Here is a 22,895-nt window from a genome sequence, read left to right on the forward strand (position 1 = left end):
TTCCTCCTGAAAGTAGGAGACCAAACTGCTGCCCCATTTTAAAACGTCAACCGGTCTGCCACCAAAGTTTCCTTGTTCATAGCTAAATAAAACAATCCAGGATATAAATCTTTCAACCTAACTTCATCAAAGCAGAGATCCTCCCAAAACCTTATTCTCATACCATCCCCAATTTTGTATCTTATTCCTTGTAAGAATTCTGATTTGGTACTTTGAATACCTTTCCACAGTGCACAACAACATCACCTTTGAATACCTTTCCACAGTACTTTGAATACATCCATAAGGAACAACACCACATGGATCCCAGCTATCTCCCCTTTGGCCATATTTGTCATGGATAACTTCCCTCCACAGACTGCCCACTTCCTCATTATACCTCCAATGCCACTTCCCTAAAAGTGCCTTGTTTGGGAGCTTCAAGCTTCTTACCCCCAAACCACCACTCTTTTTGGGTTAACAAACCTTTTTCCAGCCCACTGAATGAAGTTTCCCCCCTCCTTCCAACCATTCCATAAAAAATCCCTCATCAGTTTTTTCCAATTTCCCTACTATACTAGCTGGGATAGGAAATAAAGATAGGACATAAGTAGGCAAGGAGCTCAAAACACTCTTGAGCTCGCAACTAGACATGGATAACTTCCTTGCAAATCCTATGAAGTAATTTTCACTATTAATACAGCACAGATAGACCTCGCCATGTGGCTTTAGATTCATTCCAATTCCTTTACTACTTATATTTCCCAAAACTAAGTGGGCTTTCTAGTAAGCCCAATATCCATGGCCAAAAGTTGAAGCCAACTCCACTGTGTATTACTTAAGAAACCAGAGTCCAAGAGGGGGAGTATTCTAGAAGAATGCTCTATGAAGAGATTTGTGACTTTTTTTTGATAAATAAGATAAGATAAATTTTACAAATAGAAAACTAATGCAGTTACAAGCTTCCTGTGGAGAGGCACGAGTTGCGTCCTCTCCTAACAATAGGAAGAAAGACAAAAGACAGAAAACAGATTCAGTCTACAATTGAGTCCAATACAAACTTTCCCTATTTACCCCTTGCTTTGCAAGACCATCAGCCATATAGTTTGCTGATCTCCCCACCCATTGTATTCTCACTGTCAAGCTCCTTGTTAGGCAGTTGAATTTTTTTTTTTTTTGATCAATAACTGTGAATTGTATTGAATTGTGATTATGAAAAATTACAAAGCAAGGGGGCTAAACAATCTTAGCACCCGAGTACAACCATTGAACACCAAGATACAATTACAATACAGCCCAAAATATAGAGTTTCTGTTCACCCCTTGTCTAGCTAGACCATCTGCCAGTGAGTTTGCACTTCTGTTAACCCATTTGTATTGAATTTCAATATCCTTAGTCAGCCACTTAAATTTTCTCTTTTCATTGCTGTAACTCCATATCCTAGAGTTATCCTCTTTTAACCAGTTCACCACAACTTCAGAGTCTCCTTCTATGATCAGCTTATTAAAATGCATATTCCTGACTCTTTGTACCCCTTCAAGAGCTGCAAGAATCTCAGCCCTCAAGGAATCTCCCTCCCCTATTAGTCCAGAATACATAGCTAACAGATTCCCTTGTTCATCTCTTATTGCTCCCCCTATACCGGATGGCCCTGGGTTACCCATACTGCTGCCATCAAAATTCAGTTTAATGAAGCCATGAGGTGGAGGAATCCAACAAGAGATTGATGCCTTCTTAGTTGAAGCTAATTCTGCGATCTCCTTCCAGTTTCTTAGCATCTCATCGACTGAGAAATCTGCAAACAATGCCAAAGTTTTCAACCAATGTATCACCCTAATAACGGATGACCTCCAATATTACTTCCAAGCTTCTCTCCTTTTCTGAGAAGATCCGTGAGTTTCTCTCCTCCCAAACAGTCCAACAAACTGCAGCCCTCATACATCTCCACATAATCTTGGCCCTTTTTGTTGACCAACTCGACATGGAACTGAACAAACTTTGCCATTCAAGGGGGAGTCCACCTGCACCCAAACAAAGAAGTACACCATTCCCAAATGACTTTAGTAAACCGACAGGAGATTAGTAAATGGTATCCAGACTCACCATCAGCTTTACAAAGAGCACACCAGTGAGGAGACAAACAACTATTGGGTCTTTTTCTTTGAAGTAAATCTCCTGTATTAACTCTTTCCAGAAAGGCTTCCCAACAAAAACTCCCAACCTTTGGAGGTATAGGAAGACACCACATCTCTTTAACAGGGAAGGACAAACCCAAAGAAGAAGGTTGTGTTAGGGATTTAAAGAAAGAAGCACAAGTGAAAGAACCCAAGGGGGTGACTGTCCAGATTCTACTGTTTTGTAGAATCTTTTAATTTCATTCTTAAAACACCACACTATAGAGTCCGGGTTTTGTAGCCAGCCCAATACCACCTAGGAGTCCCCTTCTATTATCAACTATTCCACACCTATCTGCATTGCTAGTTGTACTCCCTGGATAGCGGGAGCAAGTTCCACCCTAGTAGAGTTCCCAACTCCTATAGGTCCTGAGTAAATAAGAACCACATTCCCAGTCTCATTCCTCAGTACCCCTCCCACCCCTGACGGACATGGATTACCAAGACTACTTCCATTGAAATTCAGCTTCAAGAAGCTTTCAGGAGGGGGTTCCCAAGCCATACTCACTTTAGTATTTATGGATGAACAATTAGCCATTGCTAACAAATTCCTCCAAATATCATTAAACAAGAATTGATGGAATAGGTCCAGTGATTTTAGCCACAGGATCACCCTATTTAGAATGCAGTCCTTCATCTCTTCTAGGCTTCTCTCTTTCTCTTGGAAAATTCTGGTATTCCTTTCTTCCCACACGGACCAGATCAGCGTTGCTCTTGCACACCTCCACATAATTCTTCCTCTTCTGCTGGCCTAACCAATCTACACCCAAACAATGAGAAGAGCCACTCCCATAACTCTGCAGTAAATAAACAAGAAATTAGTATATGCTTACAGTCCTCACCATGTGACCTGCAGAGAATACACCAAGAAGGTGAGAGACAAAGAAAAGGTCTTCTCTTTTGTAGAATGTCTAAGGTGTTTATTTTCCCATGATGCACTTCCCAGCAAAAATCCATAACCTTAGGGGGGACAGGCCTACACCAGATTTCCTTAAGAGGGAAAGGCTGGTTGGGAGTAGACTGAGTAATGTGGATTTAAAGAAAGAAGCACATGAAAATGATCCATTCGGCTGGGGTATCCAAATCTGTTTATCAGGTTCAAAAGGGTCCAAACACACTATATCAAGTAGGCTTAGCAGAGTTGTTAGAGACACAATTTCCTCTTCCCTTAAACCTCTACAAAACCCAAAGTCCCAATTTGGTGTTAATGGATTATTCATAATGAAAAAAAAAAAAAAAAAAAAAAACTTTGACACAAAATCCTTTCTATACCTTGAAATAGAGAACAAAGAAGGGAAAAGGTCCTTCAATGGAGCCTCTCCAACCCAAGTATCCTCCTAGAATAGGACAGAGTTACCACTGCAAACATCATACCTGACAAAACTGAGAAACTAAGGAAGAATGCCATGAATAGCTTTCCAAGGTGTTGCCAAGGTTGTCCGCCATGATACTCTAGCATCTCATCCATTTTCTGAGCGACCGTGAACAAGGTTCAAAAAATCGATACGATATTCCCCGTATCGGACGTATCGTATCGTATCTTTTGGGTCCCGATACGCCTATTTACAGGGGTTTCAGGACCCCACTATTTTTTAATGAAAAATATGGGTACTAAACTACCAAAAAACCAAATTTTGAAAATAAAATAAAATAAACCATATTTTTGCATGGTTCAAAGTACCGATACACCTCTATCGATACGCAAAGGCGTATTGATACTTTGAACCATGACCGTGAATAATGCCCACCACTTCATACCAAAGTCTTTCTCTCTCCACTAGCCACCTCCACAACCACTTCCCCAGCACTGCTTTATTTTTTTTAATCAAATTCCCTAACCCTAATCCCCCTTCCTCTTTATTCTATCATACCACCTCCCATTTTATCAAGTGATCCTTCTTACTTTCCCCCGGCTCCCAAAGGAAATCTCTCATCAACTTCTCTAGCTTCTTAGCTTCCCTAGGTGGTATCCTAAACACAGACAGGAAATAGGTTGGTAAGTTAGCAAGTGTGGCTCTTATCAACGTGATTCTACCCCCCAAAGATATATAGTTTTTTTTTCCACGAGGTTAACTTCTTTTAGAATCTCTCTACCACTAGACACCAAAAGCTACTCTCCCTAGGGTTTGCCCCTAACGGAAGCCCCAAGTAGGTCATAGGCCAAGACGAGATAGAACACCCTAAGCTTCTTGCTATAGCCTCCACCTCCCTATCCTCCAAGTTAACACTAGCTACACAACTCTTTTCAAAGTTGACACTCAAATTTGACAATCTCTCAAAGCTTCTAACCAGATCCTTGAGATTTCTCACTTTCTCAATATCATCCCCTTCACAGAAAATCAGAATATCATCTACAAATTGGAGATGGGTGACTAGAATACCATCCCTACCTATTCTCCACCCTTTAATTGCATCTTCTCTGTCAGCCTTTGAGATCATTCTACTAAGCACCTCTGCTATTAGAGTGAAATGGAAAGGTGTAGAGGGTCCCCTTGCCCGATACCTCTACAAGCTAGGAAGAAGTCCTTCACCACTCCATTAACTAGGATAGAGTAATGGCAGGAACTAACACATCCAAAAATCCAACTGCACCACTTATTCCCAAAGCCACAATTTCTCAATACTTGTACCAAGAAGTGCTAGTCCACCAAATCATAGGCCTTTTCTAGATCCAACTTACAAACAAAGCCTTTTTCTTTTAGATCTTCTCATATCCTCCACACACTCACTAGCAATTAGGATCTGATCTACTATTTGTCTCCCTTGTACAAAGGCCCCTTGGGCTTGGCTTATTAGGGATGGGAGAACTAGTTTAAGCCTCAAAGGCAACACCTTAGCCAAGATTTTGTAAATGCTAGTTACCAAACTAATTGGCCTGAAATCCTTAGGTTGAAAAGCATCTGGTTTTTTAGAGACTAAGGCCAAAAAGGTGGCATTGACTCCCGGACTTACTATATGATTCTCAACAAATTCCTTAACAGCATCACATAAATCCTCTTTCAAAATGTCCCAACAATCTTGGTAGAAAGCCATAGTAAATCCATCCGGACCTGGCGCCTTAGATCTGTCCATCATGAACATTGCCCTTCTGGTCTCCTCTTCTTCAATATTCCTTTCTAACCACCTTGCTTTTTCTCCATCTAAACTCGGCCATTCCAATCCTTCCATAGGCACCCTCTCATTCAATGTCCTTCTAAAGACAGCTTTAAAATGATCTACAAAGGTCCTAGCTATATCCTCTTGATTGGTAACTACCTGCCCTTCTAACTCTAGTCTAGCCACTAAGTTCTTCCTCCTACCATTTGCCAACTCATGAAAGAACCTAGTATTCCCATCCCCCTCCCTAATCCACTTGTGCCTTGACTTCTGCCTCCAACAAATCTCTTCTCTGAGTAAAACCTCTTCTAGATCCTTTTTCAATTGCCTTCTTGATTCTCTATCCTGCACACTCAACAGCCCTTGGGCTTCCCTCTCGTCCAGCTTTTCAATTTGTGTGAACAGATTCAGCTTTTGTTCCTCTACCCTACCAAAGTGATCTTTATTCCACTCCTTCAACTTAACTCTCAGTCTCTTCAGCTCCTGATGGAATTTAATTCCTTTCCACTTTATTCCCCTTAATTCCTCGTTCCAGCAATCCTTCACTAAGCTTTCAAAATCCGAATGAGTTAACCACATATTCTCAAACCTAAATGGTTTAGGTCCACTAATTAGGGATTCCACACCGATCTTAATGGGACAATGGTCTGAAGTGACCCTAGGCAAAGCACTAGAGACTAGATTTCCCCAGTAGTTTTCCCATTCTAGGTTGAATAGAAACCTATCCAGCTTTGAACAGAGGATTATCTTGAAAGTTAGACCAGGTGAATCTAGCTTGCATCAAGGGAATTTCTTTTAACTCACAATCTTCTATAGACCCATTAAATTTCCTCATGCTTGTTGTAATTGACCGTACATGATTACTAGATTCCTTTGAGTATCTTGTGACATTAAAATCCCCTCCTAAACACCAAGGCCCATCCCATAAACCTCGAATTGCATACAATTCCTCCCACAATTCATTCCTTTCTCTATAGGTATTAGGGTCGTACACATTGGTAAGTACCCAACAAAATCCATCCTCCAAATTCTTGAATTTAATGGAGACAGAGCATCTACCCACTAGCTCCTCCACCGCTTCCATTACCTCATTCTTCTAGACGGTGACAATTCCTCCAGCGGCTCCCCAAGATGGAGCCAAGGACCAACTAACACCCCTAGTCCTCCAAAAATTTCTTATCCATCTTCCATCCAGTTCAGAGAGCTTCGTCTCTTGCACCATCACAATATCAGGCTTCTCTCTTGTGAATAAATCCTTTATTACCCTCCTTTTCCTAGCACTTCCCAATCCTCTCACAATCCAGCTGATAATTCTCATGGATACACTTTGGATAAAGTCCCTCCTGAAGTCGACTCCTCACCTAGAGTTCTTCCTCCTCTCTCCCCTTCCTCTAAACTCAAGATCAGCCTCAATGTTAGATATTAGCCTTTGCACCTCAGTTCTTTTCTTCTTTTTATGCTCCTTTTTCTCCTCTTTTTTCTCCTCAGGTTTCCTATGGTATGTTTTAGCTACTTTTTTCCCCACCCCAAGGTCAACCTTTTGATAACCTCTTCCTGTTTTAGGATTCAATTCTGTCTCCTTATCAACTTCTATTTCAATACCCTCTCCTTCCTCACTAGACAATCCATTTTTCTGAGGATTCACTTCCAAGTAACCTTCATTCTGATTTCATCAGATTCTGTACAGATCAGCTTCCATATTCTCTCCACCTCCTCCCCCACACCCTCACAATGAGTTGACTCTTCCTTCCTAGCCTTCCCTATAAACAGTGATATATCCCTCTACCAAATTAATGAAATTTTGCCAACTTTGCTTTATCAACTTGTTTTCTTTGGAGAAGAGAGACTTTTTCTCCCTCCTGGTGACAAGTCCCCTCCTTTCTCTTCTCTTGGTTAGTGAGACTTGAAGTAAATAATTAGAATCTAGTAGTGAGACTCTCCTAGCAATCTTTTTTTTCTCTTATTCTACTATTTTCTTTTCTTCTTTATTTTCTTTTATTATTGTGCAAAACACCATCAAAGCTAGCAAAGCTTAAGGAGACTGCTTTGGGGAATGCTTACCAATGGAAAAAGATCCTCGTAAAACAAATGCCAAAAGATATGATGGTTGCAATCTCATTGACAAAACTTGTAGGGCTATAGATTGTAGAAGGCACATGAAGTCAATGGGGTTAAAGGCAAGCTGACAATTTTTGACCTAGTTGGCAAGAGATCAGAAGGAGTGAACATGGATCCTTGATTGAAAATCTTCAAGGTGTAGATTAATCCAGTGACCAAGAGACAAGCAATCTGTGGACAAATTAGACGTCATTTTTTCTATTTAAACAAATGATGAATGCATACCAAGGATTTTTTAATAATATAACAATTAATATTATTTCTAACAATGGATATGGCATTGCATAGAACAGAATGGTGAAAAAGGATCCATTTAACCAACTCATAGCTAGGACAAGGCTTAGATGATGATAATGATAATTAATATTATTTTGTTTATTTTTTTATAAAGTTTCATCCTTGGTTTTGTAGCATGTGTGGATGACACTTTGATCACATTGTATCAACATTTATCAAGTCAATGAAGAGAAAATCTTGGCCTAAGTAAGGTTGGGTGGTCAAGTGTAGGCATGCAACTTAGGTGGGCTCAGGTTGGACTTTTGTGACAACTTGAATGGGCCTGGCCCAGAAACCTGAGACAGAAGCAGTGTAATATGCTAACTTGGGCCAACCCAAGTTGCACCCCTAGTCATGTGGGAAAAAAACAAACATGATCATGTAAGATTTTTCTTTCCTAGCTCTAGAAAGGAAGACCAAGTAAAGCAGGAGAAAAACATCCATGATCATGTAAGTTCCTCCATTAGAAGGTGAGTCAAATTATACTTTGATGAATGTAGCATGGGAAACCCCAGAACATCTGGAACAGGAGGTACTTTTAGAGACTAAAGTGGGAGCATCTTGGCATTATTCTATGGACCCATAGAGGAGAGCAATTCAATCAGAGCTGCGTTGATAGCAGCATTGCAAGGTCTAAGAATGGAAAGGATACTAAGATTGAGGAACCTAGTGGTGGAAGGGGGGCTCAAAGGTGGCAGTGCATTGGCTACAGAAAAGCAAACAGGGCCCTTAGCAATATTGGTACTAATTGAAGGAGCTGAGAACCTTTCTGTTTTTGATAGCCAAGGAGCTGAGAACCTTGGCAGCTAAAATGCATGCAAGGTTCAAAGTATCAACACACTCAATACTGAACGTGTAAAATGTGTGATTCTGTTGTTTTCTGTACTTTTCTCTGTCTGACTTTTCAGGAGGGATATTATTAGGATGGTTTCTAATGTTTACACCCATAGAAACCCCATAAGTATCTCTATTCAGCATTTCAGTGGGTTTAAAAAACAATAAGTACAATGCACACTGATACGTTGTGATATTTTGAAACTTAAATGAATGTAAAGCTTCACTTAGACTTACAAATCAGAAAATGTGCTAGCTGATGCAATGGCTAGGCAAGGGGAGAACAGGAAACTGATGTTTTTGGGGCAACTTGTTGTAAGAGAATAAGTGTCGGGTGAGGAATTGCCTCAATGGAGTGCTGGACAACTTATATCTTGAGGATTCTCAGCATTTCATAAACATTCATTCTTTCACTTAATCATTAAAATTCCCACAGTTACAAATATATATATATATATAGAGAGAGAGAGAGAGAGAGAGAGTTTAGACTAGAAGAGGGTGTTCAATGTTCTATATGTTTGAAACTAATACTACTTGTCAATAGCATCTAATCACCATTAGCAATACTAATCCTCAAAAGTGAAAGATAAACAAGGTACACCTATCCTCCCCACCTTTCACAAAAGAAAATAGTGGGAAAAACTTGTGGCTGTCCAATTCAAATTATCTAGTTCCACATTGCAGTACACAGGTGGAAACATTGGTTGGGATCCTTGTTTTAGAATCTCTAGTAGGTACTCCAAGCCACAAGGATCAACAGGGTGTTCACTAAGTCACTGTGCTATATATAGGAAACTAACCAATTGGCCATGGCATCTAATTATTCATTAGCATCATTAATCCCCAGGATAGAAGGTGCAAGTACCCACCCCACACACACACACACAATAAGAATATTGTTGGCTTCCCAATTAGGAATCTCTAGTTCCCTTTTATAATCATAATCTAGGATCCGGTGTTTTAGAATCACCACATTTATTCCAGACCATAAGAATCATCAGTATTACATCATCCTAAACTTTTGTTAATAGAAAACAATTTTATAGGTTAAGCAACTAAATTGTTTGAGGTAAAACAAAACAAGAAATTAGCAAGTGCGATAAGATTCGCATTTAGAACAATATAGAGTGCTTGACGAGTACGTAACAAATAATAGGAATTAAATGTTAAGGTCTAATTACCACAATCACCGTATAATCTTCTTAGTGCCTGCTGAGAGCCTCCGATAGGAGTGTGGCCTCGAATTATAACTCCATCGATATCAAAAGCGATCCCAAAAGAAGGTCTGCTAGTATTCAAATCAACTGAGAAGCCAACGGATGCAACAAGCAGGAGATTAAACAGACTAAAGAAAATGGAGAAGAAACGAACCTTTCGGGCCGATATAGCAGTTGACAGAACGAGCGTGAAGCAACAGTGTGAAGCAGTGATAATGGCGCTCTGCTTCTACTCCGCAAAACCCTAAATAAGGTAGCAATTCTCATTTTCTTCCCCTTCTCGATGCTTAAAGGATTGCCATCAGCGCTGTTAAGCTGAACAAATGTTCTCTTCAACAGTAATGCTTGGGCTCACGATTCCGACCAGATCAGATTGAAATCGGATTCTTTTATATTTGAAATCGGATTCGAATGAGATAAATATTTATATAATTGATAAAAATAATTAAAAATAAATTTTAAATATTAAAAAATATTTATTTTTACTTTCAACTGAATCGGATTATTTCGGATCGGATAGGAATTGATCCGTATTTAATCTAAACAGATTGAATTCGAATTTCGGATTAGATGGATATCAAATTACCGATTGCGGAATTCAAAATTGAAAATAAAAATTAAAAAAAGGTTAAGGCCACGTTTGTTTGGGGTGGAAAATCTAACAGGGTAAACTTTACACCTGGTTTGATTTTACAAATGTTTGAAAAGAGTGTGATTTTACATTGTAAATCGGTGTAAAACTTATCTTTAAATTTGTTTATACCGATAATCAATTAAAATATACATCAAAATTGTCGATGTAAAACTAACATCTCTTTCCTATCATTTTTTCTCTCGCTAGCACCAATGCATCTCCATAAGGAAAACCCAGCAGCAGTAACAATATGAGATTTCAATCTCCCAGGGCGGATCTAAACCCCAAGGCGGCAGCGGCAATATGATCTCTCTCTCTCTCTCCTTCTTCTTCTTCCCCTTTTTTTCTTTCTCTGTTCCACTGCAATAAATGTGTGAACCCACCTCAGACCTTTCTCTCTTTCGTTCTCGCTCATTCTCTCTTCTCGTCCTCCTTTTTCTTCTTCTTCTTCCTTTGCTTATCTTCTCTTTCTGTGTTGACTATAGCTCCTGATGGTGCGCAATCCGGCTGGTCCTAGTTGTCAACGACCTTGCCTCTAAACGGAACTACAGGGAACCTGAAAACGGAGAAGATGAGGAAGCTCCGGGGGGAACCCGATATGAAGGCTCCGAAGCTCAAGTCATAATTCTTCAAAGGCAAGATAAAACCAGATGGCGCAAAGTTTGCATACCTCATTCTTGGGAGGTAGGGGGCCTTTTATAACCACCTTGCGCACTCCTGCCAGTTCAGATGTCATCCCCTCTGGCTGGGCAGAACCGCCACTGTTCCCTTTGTTGGAGCCGTCTCTGCGGCTGGTGACGATGGTGGCAGGTGGTCGTTTGAAGTGCGGCTGTCAAGTGTCAAATCCCAAGTCAATCAGGTGCGCCACCCTTGGATACGGACATCCTCGGTGTCAAGTATGGTACGTTTGGTCAGTCTGGCGTCCTGGAGGCAAAGTGCTAGAGTGGTGAGCGATATGGTCTTGAGTTCGGATAGGGGAGTGTCATGAACTGCCATGAGGCGGGCCAGTTCGGGTCACTGCCTTGTGAGGCTCGGGCTCTTTGTAGGGAGCTCGTGCTCCTAGTAGGGAGCTCAGGCCTCTAGTAGGGAGTTTGGGCTCCTAGTAGGGAGTTCGGACCGCTGGTTCCTTTGATGCTCGCGCCTTGGGCGCGCTGTTGTTCCGAGCTGTTTGCTTTTGCCACGTGGAGTGATTGCGAGGTTGGGCCAAATCTTCCTTCATCAATTGCCCCCCACTCCTCGCACTAAGGGTTCTGCCCTGGCGCGGGAAGTTCGCAAGGTGGCATGTGGATTTGTCCCGTACTTTGAATCTTGGCTCTGATAGCGCGAGGTGCGTTGTTAGGGTTCCTTGGGTTTCTTCGAGCGCCCAAAAGGCGGAAGACGTGCCGACCTGCCTACGAACGCTGACAGACGTGACGGTGCGCACTTAATTACAATTTAAAATTTAACTAAACATAATTAAAACAATACTTAAAATAGATTTTAAATTATAACTTACAATAATTAACGATTTGAAAATGTAAACATTTTTTAATAAATATAGTATTTTAATAAACACTATTAATTAATAAATACTACAATTATTTAAAACACTACAAAACATGGTTAATTAAAAATACTTCTAATAAATGATAAATTATTTTAAATAAATAATTTAAATTAATTAAAATTCAGTAATTGTTAAAATTATTGTGATTATTAAAAGTAATTACTAAAAATACTATGTTAATTAAAATGTTGTATTTATTACTATTTTGAATAAATACTAATGATTATTTAAAAATACTATAATTATTAAAAATATAGTTAATTAATAAATACATTATTTTTAATGAACATGGTTAATACTATTAATTAATAAAAATATTGTTAATTGTCATTAATATTGTAAATTTTAAAATACACTAATTATTATTACTACTCCCTCCATCCCTCTCTCTCTCTCTCCCTCTATCTTTTAAATGTTTTTTTTAAATATAATAATAACATGCATTAAAATAAGAGGCATTGGAAAACCCAAAGGTCTCTCTCTAATAGTGTGCAGTTTGATTAATATAGTCAAAATTGACAATGATTACTTGTTTATATATTTAAAATAAAATAAAATAGAAAAAATTGCAATAAATGAAAAAATAGATAAATAACTTTTCTCAATGTAAAAACATGCTAACATGAACCGTCCAATTTTATTTAATATATTACTAGCAAAGGGGGCCTTGCGTTGTAGGGGTTTGCTCATAAACTATTAGGCTCGAGCTCAATTTGAATTAAAGACTTGAGCTCAAGCTCAAGTTCGGCTCAAGTCAAAAGCTTGGAAGTTCGAGCTCGGCTACCTTTGATTGTAGGTCTCTCAAGCAGTTGAGGTGTCGAGTCGAGGTCTCCCTCAATTTCCAAGGTGCCAAATCAAGGTCTCCCTCAACTGTTGAACTGTCGAGCTGAGGTTTCCCTAGCAGGTGAGGTGTTGAGCTAAGGACTCCCTTAGTTGACAAGGTGTCGAGCTGAGGTCTCCCTCAATTGTTGAAGTGCTAAGCTGATATCTCCCTCAGTGACCGAAGTGCCAAGCCGAGGTCTCCCTCAGTGGTTGAGGTGTCGTCTAGCTTGAGCTTAGAAGTTCGAGCTCAACTCAGTTCGAACTCAACTACCTTTGATTGCGGGTCCCCTAACAGTCGAGATGCCGAGCTGAGGTCTCCCTCAATTGGAGAGAGAGTGGCATTCTTGTAATTTATAAGGAAAGAGAGAGATAACATTCTTGTAATTTGTAAGAGAGAGAGTAGCATTCTTGTAATTTGAAAAAAAAAACAAAAGAGAAAGAGTTGGTAGAGAGTGTCATTCTTGTAATTTATATGAAAAAGGCAAAAAGTACTGTTAGATTCCATTTCCCTCATCCTTAGACCTTCTTATGTACACATTTTAGCTTACTATATTTACAAGTCTCTCAAGCAGCTAAGGTGTTGAGCCAAGATCTCCCTTAATTTCCAATGTGCCAAATCAAGGTCTCCCTTAGTTGCTGAAGTGTTGAGCTGAGGTTTCCCTAGCAGGTGAGGTGTCAAGCTAAGGTCTCTCTTAGTTGACAAGGTGTCGAGCTGAGGTCTCCCTTAGTTGTCGAAGTGTTGAGCCGATATCTTCCTCAATGACCGATGTGCCAAGCCGAGGCCTCCCTCAGTGGTCGAGGTGTCGTCTAGCTCGAGCTCAATTCAAATTAGAGACTTGAGCTTGAGCTCAAAAGTTCGAGCTCGACTTAATTTGAACTCAACTACCTTTGATTGCGGGTCCTCTAGCAGCCAAGATGTCGAGCTGAGGTCTTCCTCGATTGAAGAGAGAGATGACATTCTTGTAATTTGTAAGAGAGAGAGAGAGAGAGAGAGAGTTGGTAGGAGATAGAGTGGCATTCTTGCAACTTGAAAGAAAAAAAAAAGCAAGAGAGAGAGAGAATTGGTAAGAGAGAATGGCATTATTGTAATTTCTATGAAAAAATGCACAAATTACTGTTAGATTCCATTTCCCTCATCCTCAGGCCTTCTTATGTACACATTTAAGCTTAATATATTTACTAGCGGAGGGGGCTCTACGTTGCAGGGGCTCCCTCATAAACTATCAGACTCGATCTCGATTTGAATTAGAGACTTGAGATTGAGCTCAACTCAACTCGAGTCAAAATCTCGAATACCTTTGATTGCATATCTCTCAAGCAGCCGAGGTCTCCCTCAATTGCTGAGATGCCAAACCGAAGTCTCATTCAACTACTGGAGTGTCGAGCTGAGCTTTCCCTAGTAGGCGAGGTGTCAAGCTAATGTCTCCCTTAGTTGACAAGGTGTCGAGCTGAGATCTCCCTCAATTGTCGAGGTGCTGGGCCGAGATCTCCTTTAGTGACCGAGGTCTCCCTCAGTGGTCGAGGTGTCATCTAGCTCAAACTTGATTCAAATTAGAGACACAAGGTGTCGAGCTGAGGTCTTTCTTAGTTGTCGAGGTGCTAAACCGAGATTTCCCTCAGTGACCGAGGTGTTGAGCCAAGGTCTCCCTCAGTGTTCGAGGTGTCGTCTAGCTCGAGCTCGATTCGAATTAGAGACTCGAGCTCGAGTTCAGAAGTTCGAGCTCAGCTCGACTACCTTTGATTACAGGTCCCCTAGTATCCGAGATGCCGAGCTGAGGTCTCCCTCAATTGGAGAGAAAGTGGCATTCTTATAATTTATATGGAGAGAGAGATGACGTTCTTGTAATTTATAAGAAAAATAGTGAGAGTTGGTAGGAGAGAGGGTGGCATTCTTGTAATTTGAAAGGAAAAAAAAGCAAGAGATAGAAAGTTAGTAGGAGAGTGTGGTATTATTGTAATTTGAAAGAAAGAAAAAAGCAAAATAGAGAGTTGATAGAAAGTGGCATTCTTATAATTTATAAGAAAAAAGGCAAAAAATATTGTTAGATTCCATTTCCCTTGTCATTAGGCCTTATTACATACACATTTCAGATTAATATATTTATGAGTTGGAGAGACTCTAAAGAGAGTCCGGATCTCCTTCTCACATTGCACATTGAGAACATCTTTCATATTTGTATTTATTATTAAGGGATATAGCTATGAGGTCGATGTAGACACGCTCCGTGAGGAACAGATCCCAAATTCCCAATTCTTTATAATAATTATTTAGATACTGGATTTGCTCCTCACACGCACATCCTATCATGCATTGGGATATCTCCCGTACTTATTTGTTATTATTCACGGGAGATGTTTCAATGCACAGTAGATGTACCTGTGAGGCGCCCATTGGTGAGAGTAGATCCCATCACCGCTATTGGAACGTGTCTTGTTGGTAGTAAATCCCAACTCAAAATGTGAGTTGATTATGTGCCACGTGTATAATTTTTGGGTTTCCACGTTTCAATATCATTAACAGTAATAGCGTCGTCCACTGGAATAAGAGTGGCGAAACATAGCCTAGGTGCTTCAATCCAAACTCTCGTGTATGTCTTGATTGTCTTCCCTCTCCGAGCACCCATGGCGGCTTCAATCCAAACTATCGTGTTTCAAACTCAGAGTGCTGTTTCGCATGGGAAGAATCCCGTTGCAACTAGTGTACTAAAAGCTACAAGAAAACGGAATCTAGGTTTCTCGGTTGATCTCAAACTCAAAGAGATCGGCAAACTGTCGAAATTCTCCGAAGGAAGAGGCCGCTTCACTGTCTTCGCAACTGCTGGCTCTCCTGGCAAGTTTCATGTTGTGTAGGAAAAAAGTTGTCTGGAAACCATTTTTAATGAAGTTCCTATCAAATATAATCTGATTTTTCTCATGTGTGATATGGATAGGAATTGCATCTTCTGGTGTCAGTGAAGACGCCATAAGTTCGTTGGATACGGTGGAAGTGTTTGATTTGAATGGAAAATCAATTCCAATATCTGATTTGTGGGAAGATAGGAAAGCAGTTGTTGCATTTGCTCGTCATTTCGGGTGATCATCTTTTGGTTTTTTGATTTCATGTTCTATGTTTTGGCAGAGAAATTTTGTTCTTTTTTGCTGCAACTTATTCAATCTGGTAATACCTTCTTAGTGCTTCTTTCTTTTCTGTCGACGCAGGTGTGTCTTTTGTCGTCGGCGTGCTGATTTTCTTGCTTCTAAGAAGGTAATGATGTAGAATCCAAGAGAAAATTTTTCGTCATTTTGTTATCAATTCATTTGAGAATAATAATTGATGTGGGCTTTTTAGATTTCCTTCTCCAATCACAACTTCCACTAGAGGGTTTTATCTTCAACTATGTTGCTATCAAAGAGAAAGGTTCATGATATCATTGAAATGTATATATCAACATTGAATGTAGTGTACTGAATGAATCTAAGAAACGACTAATCTACCTCAATAATTTTGCTCATTCTGCATTTTCACAATATGTTAAAAAACATTGCAATTTGAAATACAATCTTTGTTGGGTTGTGTAGAGAGTATGTCAATAACAGCCTAAGAATGTTCCTAGTAGCAATATGGCCTTCTGCTATTCTTATAATTCTTCAGTCATAGAGCAAATTTCAGTCGAAAAAAGATTGGCCTTACATCCAGAATAAGCCATCTTGGATGCATTCTTTAAGTTAAAAATAAAATATTTTTATGACTAATATCACCTGACAAAAACTCCACTACAGGGACGCTAAGGAGCTGCAATGGGCTAGGGAGTGCAAATCTGGACAGTCCAGGTCCCTTGTAGGCATGTGGCATGAGTAGTCAGGGCATCTAGAAAAGAAGCTTAATTGGCCTGATTAGGATACCTTTCTGGTTGTTTTCCCAATCATTTAGTTCAAGATACTCAAAGAACCCAGACTTAGGGGTCATTGCTTAGTGTAATTATAAAATCTTGGGCTGATAAGCTTGAGAACATGGGTTTGACTATGATCGAGGCCATTTTGCATGGAAATAAATAAAGGTTAGGTCCATATCCAGTCTACCCCTCCCAAAAATTGTTCTTACTACTACAAAAGTTCATAGAATTTTACTTTTGGTTACCTATATGAGGCTAAAACTCTGCCAACCATGGCTATGGATAATGGCGTTGTTCTTGTGTAGTGTGTTTATTGACTAAAAGAACTTACTGTGCCACTGGTAGATGTAATATTACTTCACATTTATTGATGTATGAACTGCAACTAGTTTACATGTTCTTTTTTAGAAAAATCAAAAGAACAGAAAGAAAAAGGAACATTTTTTTCATTATCAAGCCAGCATACTTGTAATTTTATTGGTTCTTTACAGGATAGAATGGATGCATCTGGAGTGGCTCTTGTTATAATTGGACCAGGTAGTGTCGATCAGGTATGCTGTAAAAATTTCACGAGTTTCCAACACATGCATGCTCAGGCGCTTCAATCCACATGTTAATGACCGTGTATGAAAATGATAATATGTAAACTGAGGTTTTCCTATGGCATTGTATGTACTGCCTTATAAATAGGTGAATTTGATGGATTTATTCCTTCACCCCAGAAAGGGGAAAGAAGGATTTGTTTTCCCTATTCTACAGAAGATAAAGTAATCTGTGGCTCTTGTAATAAAGTTGAGGGTTTTGGAAGAAGTATGTTTTTCTAATGGCCAAAGCATAGCTAACAAAATATTGTAACTATTAGCTGTTATCAGAATCATTTTCTGTATACATAACCTTTTATTTATTTATTTATTTTTACTTTAGACAACTAGGCTGATTTCTTTTGACAACTAGACTGATTTCTTTTATCACTGTTATGTATTATGATTCTAGGCAAAGGCATTTTCTGAGCAGACAAAATTCAAAGGAGGTATGCTTCTCAAAAAACATGGAATCTCCTGAGATACTACATGTGATTCATAACAGTTGGTGTTTTTAACTAAAACAAGGTGGGGATCAGTCTACAAGATTGTGCAAATTCTTAGCATCTTTAATTGATTATTAGGACATGTGTTAGAGATTAAGGGACTGTGATCCATCATTTGATAGATAACAAGGAGAGACCTAATTTGGCCAAACGGAAACCTCTTGGTGGGATAAAACCATCCCAACAATAATTTGTTTTTCCATTGTCCTTTATTCACCAAACATTATTTAACCCGGAAACCAGGTGAAATTCACTTTTTGTCATGTCCTGAGTTTTGCTTATGGACATCAATGGCTATCTTACATTCTAAAATCATCAGATTACTCAATTAGGCATCAGGGTTATGTATTCTCTGTTTCCATGGAAGAATGCCATTTGGTCATTCAGAAAATGCCTTGGGATTCAAGTCTTATTCAGAACATGTAGGGTGCAATTTTGGTTTGGATAAACCTGAAACCCAACTAACATTGGGCCCCACTGGGGTGGGATGTTTAGAAATCAAGTTGATGAAAATAAAGTTCAATCCAACCCAGTTTAGGATGAGTTGGGTAGGGTTGAGGCCTCAGGCACCTGACTCCTTATATACTTAAGTATTATATTTTATTATATATACATGTATAACGTATAAATTAGTATGTCCCTATTTATACCTTGAAGTATTGTTGAAATATAATTAAATTTTTATGAGACCTAAAATGTCATTTCAGGAAAAAATAATATAGGGATTTTTTTTTCACACATCTATCAGGCTAACCCAACCCAACCTGATTACAAAAATTGGGGTTACTTGGGTCATGTTGGGCTTGGATTGAGATCAAGGTTCCATTGCCTTGGTCTGGGCTTCGGTTGACCTCAACCTGACCCAATCCGGCTCAAATTGCACACCTTATCCACTGGCACTCTGTTGTTTGCTATAAAAGAAGTAATCGGTTGACCTCAACCTGACCCAATCTGGCTCAAATTGCACACCATATCCACTGGCACTCTGTGCTTTGCTATAAAAGAACTAATCATAGTTGATGATGGCACCATTTAATGCCAGCTTAGAAACCCAGAACAGGAAATAATTGTTGCATCTAAGAGCAGACTAGTAAGTAACCTAATTGCAACTCAGATAACTTTCAATCTTTTTCTGCCTTTGGAATTCTGTTGAAGACTTGGAAAAAGGCCATTTCTTGGCAATATTATCTCTTAGCCTTTCTCAATTTCTTACTATTATCATTTTCTAACCACTGTATCTCACTAACAAAATCTATTGTTCAATGCAGAAGTTTATGCAGATCCTAGTCACTTGTCATATAGGGCATTGAGTTTTGTTTCTGGGGTCTCAACAACATTCACTCCAGGGGTATGTAAGAAACATCAGTAGAGGGAAAAAATCAGATACATGAAACACATGCACATGTAAACTTCATTTTCAAAATTTATGGAGTCTGTGTTTATTGACTAAATCTTGGATCACTATTCGAATTACATTCATGATATTGTAGGCTGGTCTGAAGATAATACAGTTGTACATGGAAGGGTACAGACAAGACTGGGGGCTTTCCTTTGAGAAAGATACTGTGACAAGAGGTGGCTGGTATGTTAACTACCATAAAAATTGGAAATAAGTCCTTAAAATTAAAGATTCATACTCGTTACCTGATATAATAATAGAAAAAAAAGATACTGCTTTTCACCTATTTATCAAATGCTGCCAAAATTGTTTAAGAAAGTTTTCCTTAATGTGTATTTTTTTCTCATGATTGTGACACTTAATCAGGGGAAATTTATTAATTGGCATTTAAAAGTTTCATCTAGAAGTTGTCTTTATATCAGTTATTGCCGAAAAGATCCATGTGATTATATTTTCAGCATTTGTAAGATCTAGCTGAAAATAGATAGGTCAAAATATTCACAACAAATTTTAAGCTATTCCTGTTGCCTATAACATTTCATGTGATTGATCAAAACAACAACAACGGAAAGGGGAATGAAAAAGGATAGTTTCTTTTTATTGTTAGCATGTCATAGGGAGCATGTTCTTAACTACTCTACCTTTGTATTCATTTTATAAACAAATCTAGATCTAGAGACAGATAAAGCTACCCAACTTTGCTTTTTCCAGGCAGCAAGGAGGAATAATTGTTGCAGGTCCTGGTAGAAATAATATCTCATACGTCCACAAGGTTAGTTTTCCATTTTTCCCCTTTTCTTTCTGTTTCCTTTCTTCTTTCTGCAAGTACCGTTCTTACATTATGGGTAGTGACATTTGTCAGTTGTGAAGTTCAAATTCCACTTACAGTAATAGGCAATGTGGAGTTGTGGACATGTCTCTTCCATGTCAAATTTATAAATTGCAATAGCACAAGTAACAGATAAGTTAGAACATAAGAGAAGTAACAGTTTTTGCAGAGTAAAAGTGTCTCTTTTGTGCAGCACCTGAAAAGGTAATCGAGTTGAAATAATTTGGCTAGATTCATGCTCGGAATGTAAAGAATTGTTGACTATAATCAGACCCAATACAATTTGGATAAGGCTCTGTTTAGTGGCTTCATGGGGCTACACGACTGGGGAAGGGGGGGCCTATCACCCATGCCCATAAACTCCCCAACCTTTGATGGCAATGGGATTTGATCCCAGGTATCCACTACAACAAGCCAGAGAACCTACCAACCGAGCCACCATCAGTTGGTATCCTTGATGTAACACTTGTTCAAATACTTTTTGGGAATTGAAACCATCTTTTGTTCATGCAGCAGTGAATTAGGAAAAAGGAACATCCAGTAAAACCATGTCATAAGTCCATAACCCTGTAGTATACCATAAGTGAGTGCTCTTGCAATGACATGATTAAGGATTTCTCTCCAAACATGGGTTGCTCATGCATTATTCTTTGTTTTGCTTAAACAGGACAAAGAAGCTGGGGATGACCCGGATATTGAAGATGTTCTGAAGGCATGCTGCTCATAAAAAAACCACTCTTACATTTTAGTTGCTGAAAACTGTGGTGGAATTACTTATTGGTCTTCTTGATGTACAATATCATATCACATGACATGAAGATGCTACTTGTGGTTATGTATGTTTTAATTTTGTGAATTGTGATGATGTAAATTTTGGAACATTTTGGCTTTGGAACCTCTTACTTTCAAGTGATCCATTTTATCAAGCTGTATGACTATCTTGGTTTGAGAAATATCAGCCAGTAACCAGATATATACGTGCTCCATATAAACAATGGGTCATGGTGTATTAGTCTTCTACTTATTTGATTGTCCATGCTTCTCGTATGAAGTCTAATTGGATTTGACACGAAGATCATCTTACCAGTGTTCTACATAAGAGGGCACTTAACTATTTTTACCCCGTACAAGCATTTTATCTCTAGATAAATCTCCAAAACCCTTCAAAAGATAGATGGCTGATGGAGCTGTAAAGAATAAAAGAAGTACCATCTCAAAATCAAGGTTGCAGTAACTTCAATGCTTGTTGGGGCAAAAAAACACACACAAGCACGCATAGGAAAATAAAGGGCAATATGACAGAACGTGAAATAGAATGAAGGACTTTGCCATAATAATGATGATGATGATGATGAACCTATACCTTTTGTGTCCACTGCAACATAGGGCCCCCTCCGCTAGTTGCTTATTAAAGGGGATGCCCAGAAGGTTGTTCATCTCCTGTTGAACCTAGATGTTTTTTTTGGGGGGGGAGGGGGGTAATGGTTGAACCCAAATGTTGAGGTTACTTGGTTGTTACATTTTGTAATAGGGAAGTGCATGAGACTTTTGGGAAGCTTTACTTCTAGTTCTATTTCTTTTGTTTGTTGTACAGGTAATATGATTGCTCATGGAATTGCTTAGCTAAGAACGTATGTTCTTTGACTAAAAGTCACACTTGTCTATTTCCCCGCGTTTCCTTGGAATTGGCATCTGCTCTTGGCATACCATACTTTACACCGACCTCACACCTCACAGTTACATCCATCGTGTACTGGGAACATCTCCCATAAATGATAATATAACCGTGAGGCTGGTGATAGGAGCAGATCCGGACTAATTTCCTTGTAATTTTGAAAAATAATTCTCAATGTATTAGTCAATGGCTTTTCGAAGGCTCAGTTTGAAAAAGTATATATATATATATATATGTGTGTGTGTACAGTACAAATACATACATATTGCTCCAATTCTGTACTGGTCTCAAGCCACAAATACAATAGGCTTTTCCTATTGCTCCAATTCTGTACTTAGATGGTCTCAAGCCACAACAACAAGATGGATATTTCTCAATTGTTTCCAAGGATTTCAGAGTAAGCAAATTGAATTCCATCAATATGCTTTTCCCATATTAAGCTCCTTAACAAGATCTCAAATTAATTGTTGGGTTTGTGGATGCTAAATGCATGAAGCTAGTGGAGCTGCTATAACACCATACAACAGTCATGGTCTGAAATTGATAAGATTGAAAAATTGTGATTCTTTTCTAGGTCAGGTCGAATTTATACTTGAATAAAGGGAGAGAAATCACATGACAAGTTCCAAATATTGATTTACACAACCTTTTGGATTTATCAGTCATATTGAATCGGCAAACTTGAAGTCAGCTTGACTTAAGGGAATTAAGGAGTCAACTTTGGGAACCAATGGTTGATGACATATATAATACTGAAATCCCTTAGTGCTCATGCGACATCAAGCACAATAATAGGAGATTCCTCAAAAGTTGGATGTAGATGTACCCCCAACAATTTTAACTTCAAAATTCATTGCTATTAGAAGGTTTTAGCTACTTTGCATTTATTCTATTAGTGAAGGTGATTCTCTTCATCCACTACTGCTTCCAAAATATTATATCTATAATACATCAAACATCATATGTCTTATGGTATCTAATCTAATTGTTCACAGTCTCATTTATCCAAATGAGCTAAATTTCAGTCTCAGGATTGGAACCCTATAGCTTATAATAAGGATCTTATTTTCCTCCAAGGGCTAGGGAACACGGAAGAGTTTTGTTTCACCAAGGTAATTGTAAAAGTAGACTTAAAAAGAGTCTTATTGGGATTGCTGCCCCAACTCAACCCCTCTTCAAGGTGGAGCTGCCTCCTTCAAGAATGAGAGAGAGAGAGAGAGAGGTGATAGAAAGAAATCCATACTTTTTTCATTATTATCAGTTCTGTACATATTTTCTTTTATACTGATTCTTATTACATGTGACTAATTCCTCAACCAATTAACAAACTGTTGTC

The 22,895-nt window shown here is 38.8% G+C and overlaps 2 protein-coding genes across 7 annotated transcripts in view; one reads left to right on the forward strand and one right to left on the reverse strand.

The window, feature by feature from the left end:
- Positions 1–10,091, reverse strand: part of LOC104594724 (hydrolase family protein / HAD-superfamily protein) — a 43,159-nt gene extending 33,068 nt beyond the window's left edge. For 2 of the 5 annotated variants that reach the window (XM_010255163.2, XM_010255165.2), the window contains exons 1-2: positions 9,850–10,091; positions 9,660–9,763 (exon numbers count right to left, since the gene is read on the reverse strand). In XM_010255163.2, coding sequence (XP_010253465.1) covers positions 9,660–9,763; positions 9,850–9,962 — 217 coding nt within the window. In that variant the 5' untranslated portion in view covers positions 9,963–10,091. The remainder of the gene's footprint in view (positions 1–9,659; positions 9,764–9,849) is intronic. The other 3 variants (XM_088898160.1, XM_010255161.2, XM_010255162.2) reach the window with 2 other exon arrangements.
- A 4,896-nt stretch (positions 10,092–14,987) lies between these two features.
- Positions 14,988–20,793, forward strand: LOC104594725 (thioredoxin-like protein AAED1, chloroplastic). 2 transcript variants are annotated; one of them, XR_734772.3, is made up of 10 exons: positions 14,989–15,527; positions 15,628–15,769; positions 15,896–15,941; positions 17,061–17,120; positions 17,563–17,599; positions 18,925–19,004; positions 19,147–19,238; positions 19,767–19,827; positions 20,398–20,467; positions 20,552–20,793. XR_734772.3 is itself a non-coding variant. In XM_010255166.3 (9 exons), exons 1-9 carry the CDS (start codon positions 15,320–15,322, stop codon positions 20,609–20,611), a joined length of 786 nt encoding a protein of 261 aa, XP_010253468.1. In that variant the 5' UTR covers positions 14,988–15,319; the 3' UTR covers positions 20,612–20,793. The 2 variants fall into 2 exon arrangements, 1 of the variants encoding a protein (XP_010253468.1); XM_010255166.3 differs by lacking the exon at positions 20,398–20,467 and having other exon boundaries at positions 14,988–15,527.
- Positions 20,794–22,895: the final 2,102 nt, after the last annotated feature.

The sequence above is a fragment of the Nelumbo nucifera genome, chromosome 2 (assembly GCF_055504915.1).
Source record: "Nelumbo nucifera cultivar China Antique chromosome 2, China Antique-T2T, whole genome shotgun sequence".
NCBI classification, from domain to species: domain Eukaryota; kingdom Viridiplantae; phylum Streptophyta; class Magnoliopsida; order Proteales; family Nelumbonaceae; genus Nelumbo; species Nelumbo nucifera.